This window comes from Cynara cardunculus (assembly GCF_001531365.2).
Source record: "Cynara cardunculus var. scolymus isolate 2C chromosome LG 11, CcrdV1, whole genome shotgun sequence".
Lineage (NCBI taxonomy): Eukaryota > Viridiplantae > Streptophyta > Magnoliopsida > Asterales > Asteraceae > Cynara > Cynara cardunculus.
The window spans coordinates 5,123,598-5,128,906 of record NC_037538.1 but is presented as its reverse complement, the minus strand read 5'-3'; the positions used below and the strand labels follow the sequence as shown (position 1 = coordinate 5,128,906).

At 37.7% G+C, this 5,309-nt stretch overlaps 1 protein-coding gene across 1 annotated transcript; it reads left to right on the top strand.

The window, feature by feature from the left end:
• Positions 1-114: 114 nt before the first annotated feature.
• Positions 115-4,657, top strand: LOC112521916. Its single transcript, XM_025130921.1, has 4 exons — positions 115-666; positions 1,717-1,872; positions 2,447-3,079; positions 3,313-4,657. Exons 1-4 carry the CDS (start codon positions 337-339, stop codon positions 4,360-4,362), a joined length of 2,169 nt encoding a protein of 722 aa, XP_024986689.1. The 5' UTR covers positions 115-336; the 3' UTR covers positions 4,363-4,657.
• Positions 4,658-5,309: the final 652 nt, after the last annotated feature.

The window sequence follows — 5,309 nt, the reverse complement described above, 5'->3', positions numbered from 1 at the left end:
AAATGAACCCCCCCCCCCCCCCCCTCTCTCTCTCTTTTTCTCTCTCTAGTTTTCATTTGTTCGGGTCTTTGTTTCTCCCTCTAGGCATCCACACCCATCAAGAAATTTAACGGCACATTCACCCCCATCATCTTCTCTCTCGAATCATCCATCGAGCGTTCTTCCAAGACAAAAATCCATTCCTCGAAAACAAGAAAAACCCACATTGAATCTTTCTTTGTTTCATGAAAACATTTCGAAGAACAACACCAACATGCCTTAACTAATGCAAATCTGGATTCTTTTTTCTCTCTCTCTTGAACCCACCTACATTTCCCCTTTTTCTCTCTGTAAAACATGGTAGTGAAGATGATTAAATGGAGGCCATGGCCGCCGCTTCTATCAAAGAAATTTCAGGTGAAATTGGTGGTGAAGAAGATGGAAGGAGGAAGTGGTGATCCTGATCCTGATCCTGAGAAAGATTTTCTAAGGGCTGTAGAGGTTCGATGGAAGGGACCCAAGAGTACATTTAGGAGAACAGTGAAGAGGAATTTTACAAAGGAGGAGACAGTTGTGGAACCAAACGGTGTCGTTCAATGGGATGAAGAATTTCATACTATCTGTACCCTTTCTGGGTATAAAGAGAATGTCTTCTATCCTTGGGAGATTGGATTCACTGTCTTGAATGTGAGTTCTTGATCCCCCTTTAATTTTTTCGATCCGGTTTTAGGTTTAATTGCTTTCTTTATTTTTATTTTTAATCAATTCACTGCTTTGTTACTGAATCTCAGCTAGATTATACTGAATTGGTCACAAGAATATTTACTGTTCTTTTTCTTAACCAAATTGGGATATTTCATACCTTTTTTTTATGGGTATCTTGTTTCATTCTATTATCTTGATGTGGGTGCAATTAGGGTTTTGCTTGTTCATATATCTTGCTGTTGGGGCAATCGCTATTTGTTCACAGTTGATTCTATTCCCTTCTGCTATTGTAATGGATATGCAGTAAAAAAGAACCATACCTTGACTTTGAATGTACAAGAAGGGTTAATTTTTTTGAACTTTTCAAGAAAATTTACAGCTGAACTTTTTAACGAGTTCTAAGGAATTTGCAAGAAATCAATATCAATTCTGCATGAAAAATACCACCTTCAACAGCAAAAGACAATTTCAACTCTTTCTTTGGGGGAATACTTGAGAGGAAAGGCGAAAAAGGGGGTTAGCGAAAACACAGGTTTTATTGATTCGTTTCCAGTTTATATTGAGATTATGTTTACAGGGGACGTTGGAAGCTTAGTTTAGCTCGAGAATGATAGATGTATGATGTATCCTTTTTTGGTAGAGGATTTGTCATTATATAAAATATTAGGCTAACTGTATATTTCTATATATTGTCTCATTACATACATAATATATAAACGGATAGAGGCATATCACACATATTGTCATGTTGTTAGCATCAACATGATCATGTTATGCACATAGTATGTTGTTGGTGTTATGGGAAAATCATAAATTCGTGTATTAGTATGGAAAATCTCTTAAAACTGTTTTTTTGTTGTATCAAGTATGGTTTCTATGTTTGGGTTTCTCTTATAAAGTAAATTCTGATACTTGAATCTATTGATTATGCTTTTTGCCAGTTTTGATCTTCTATCTTGACAGTAGACGATGCTATTACTTTCATATCCTGGTATTCTACTAAGATATTGGGATATTTTTGTTTTAATCCAGGGACTAAGCCCAGGGCCGAAGAATAAGGTTCCTGTAGTTGGAACAGCATCCTTGAACCTTGCTGATTATGCCTCTGCAGGTGAAGAAAAAGATTTTGAGCTGGATATACCTCTTACTGTCCCCTGTGGAGCAACTGATTCTCCCCCTTCGCTTCACGTATGTACCATTATAGCATTTCCATACATTTTAAATGTAGTCGTTTGACTTTTAAATCATCATACTTGGATTTTTGCTATAAACAAGCCATCGTTTTTGAAGAAATGGGAACAAACATTGTAATTTATATTTTGTAAGATTGAGCAATCTTGGAGTTTGAACTAAAATGCCAAATATGAATCTTCTTTGCATTTCTAGAATTTGTTCAAAATCTTTCATTCTTGGAAGTTTAGATTCTTTTGTCCAAGATTGTTCGTTCTTGCAAGTTGTGATGTCCTTTTTGCATTTTGACGAGAATGTTTGCGAAACAAATAAGCCAAATGTGATGGCTCAAGAATCAACACGGAAACCCTTGAACCAAAACCGATATTATCAATATTTTGTCATGACAAGTGATGGGCAAATAGGTGACTTTTGATTGAAGCCTTGCCAAAAAAAGAAAAATGTTGCATTTATTTTGGGATGGAGGGAGTAGAAATTACTCGGTTCTCTATTAATGGTAGATGTAAATCCATTGAAACTCTACTTTTGGGTTTGCATTCAAAATCTTGAATTCTTGAGGCCTGTGGTGCAGATATCACTTGGATTAGTAGAATTGAGAGCTGCTCAAGAATCAGCAGAGTCAATGCAGAATCAAAGTCAAATAACAGAAAATTCATCTGGAGAAAAGGATGAGCTTTCTGCACTTAAAGCTGGATTAAGAAAAGTCAAGATCTTTAAGGATTATGTGTCAATCCGGCGTGCCAAAAAAACTTTGCAAGAAGATGATCATGAAATCAGTGAAAGCAGGAGCGAAGAGGGTGATTATAACTACCCTTTTGATTCAGATTCGCTTTCTGAATCCGAAGAAAGAGAAGTACACGAGAGTAAAGAGGAGGATGCTACTTTTAGGAAGTCGTTTTGCTACGGCACACTGGCGAATGCAAATTATACCGGAGGGTCTCTTTATGAGAACAGTGTTTACTATAGTTACCGTAAATCTGATGTGGGTAGTTCTCAGAAAGAGGATCCGGATGCTTCTGTTTTGGAAGGGTATCTCGTTCAGAATTCAAAACGAAGCATCTTACCATGGAAGAAGAGGAAACTTAACTTCAAATCACCAAAAGTTAAAGGGGAGCCATTGTTAAAGAAAGCTTATGGTGAAGAAGGTGGAGATGACATTGACTTTGACCGACGACAACTCAGCTCCGATGAATCTCTTGTTAGGGTAAAATATTTTCACTTTCTTGGTTTAGAACTTGTTTGTTTGCTTATTTACAAAGAAAATTGCATCAAATTCTAGTTTTAACTTTTAAGAAGCTTTTAAGTTGCATTTACCTGTTTGTCCATGGAGGTTGTTACATAACTGATTACATTGATATGGGTTTGCAAGATTTTCTTGTTTTCTCCTAAGGTATTTATGTTGATTGACAAATGGCTGACATAGCTACACCATGGCAGTGGCACAAGGCATACGAAGAATCTTCTGCGAACCAATCCTCAATATCTGAGTTTGGGGACGATAGTTTTGCTGTTGGAAACTGGGAACAGAGGGAAATAATCAGCCGCGACGGGTACATGAAACTTCAAGCGCAAGTCTTCTTTGCTTCCATTGATCAACGCAGTGAGCGAGCTGCCGGAGAGAGTGCCTGTACCGCCCTGGTGGCAGTGGTTGCTGATTGGTTCCAAAATAACCACAATCTGATGCCGATTAAGTCCCAACTTGATTCTCTCATTAGGGAAGGCTCTTTAGAATGGAGGAACCTATGCGACTACGAAACATACAGATCACAGTTTCCCGACAAGCACTTTGATCTCGAAACCATCATCCAAGCCAATGTCCGCCCTATCTCCGTCGTCCAAGAGAAATCTTTTATCGGGTTCTTTCATCCAGATCAAGTCGAAGAGGGCAAATTTGACTTTTTGCATGGAGCAATGTCGTTTGATGGCATGTGGGATGAGATTAGCCATGAGTCGGATGGTCTTACCCATGGTGAACCCCTGGTCTACATTGTGAGCTGGAACGATCACTTTTTTGTGTTGAAAGTGGAACCCGAAGCTTTTTACATAATTGACACTTTAGGGGAGAGGCTCTTCGAGGGATGCAATCAAGCTTACATCTTGAAATTTGATCGAAACACGACAATCTACAAGATACCCGTCTCAGATTCAGTCGAACAGAGGCCTGCCGCTGATCGATTCAGCATTTCGGAGGATCTTGGTGATGAAGCAGTGAAAAATGAGAGTGAATTTGAGGTTATTTGCAATGGAAAAGAGTGTTGTAAAGAGTACATCAAGACTTTCTTGGCTGCAATTCCTATTAGGGAATTGGAAGCAGATATCAAGAAAGGTTTAACCTCTTCTATACCGGTTCATCAAAGACTACAGATAGAGTTTCACTACACTCGGTTACAACCGCGAGCCATGGATGATCTGGTCCAGGTCAGCAGCCCAGTCAGCGCCATGTCATCACCAGTGGTTGAAGGTGCACAAACTGAGATTGCCACATAGAAGAATGTTGCAACTTTTAAGAGTATATGCCAGAAATTTTTAAAGGGTTAAACTAACTTTGTCTTACCCTAACCATGGTTAAAGATTGTTCTTTTAGGTTCTTAATTGGGTTTTTCTCAAAAAAGAAAAAAACCCAGAATTTTTTAGGGTTCTTACTAGCAGAAGTGGTTTCATAGTGTTTGACTTGACTCCCCAACCCCACCACTTTGTTGTTTTCTTGTTTCTTGAAAAGGGCATAGTTCTGTTAAAGCTAACTTTGTGATCTCTTTTGGTGCAAATATCCATTTGACTGTTTCTTTTTCCTCTGGTGTGGATGTACAAGTTGGAATGCATGGTGTATGTTTTTCATTTCCAAGATATTCTTGAAGCTTTTTGAGTTGAAGAAATGTGAGTGGGTGCCTGTGATTCCAATTCCCAAGTGGTCTTTTCTGGGAATTTTTCTGATTGGCCTTTTAAGGTTTTACCATGTGTGAGTGTGAGTGTGACCCACAGTTTATGGTAAAGAAAATTGTAAATGAAAAGGAATGGTGTTTGAATGAGGTGTACTAAAAAAGCTGTGTATTGCTTTGGATATGACAATTGTAAGTCTGTCTGGGAACATGCTCAGCTTTTCAGCTGTGTTCTTTATTGGTGTTTGAAAATACAGTTTTTATTTTTTAAGTTAAATCCAAATTAAAAAAGAATGCAACTTTATTGCATTTCATTTTCAGGGTTATCTTTAAGGACGTGGTTGGTCAAGTCTAGTAATTTTTTCCAAAGGATCAGTTAAGCTTTTTAAAGCATGGAATGGTGACAGGTTAAGAATAGTATCAAGACTAATTGGTTAATTGAAATGTATGTATATATATATATATATATATATATATATATGTATGGATAGAGAGACTTGACATCATGTAAGTGTTTTCGTGAGACAATACTTTTATATTTGAAACTTCACAGCAAAA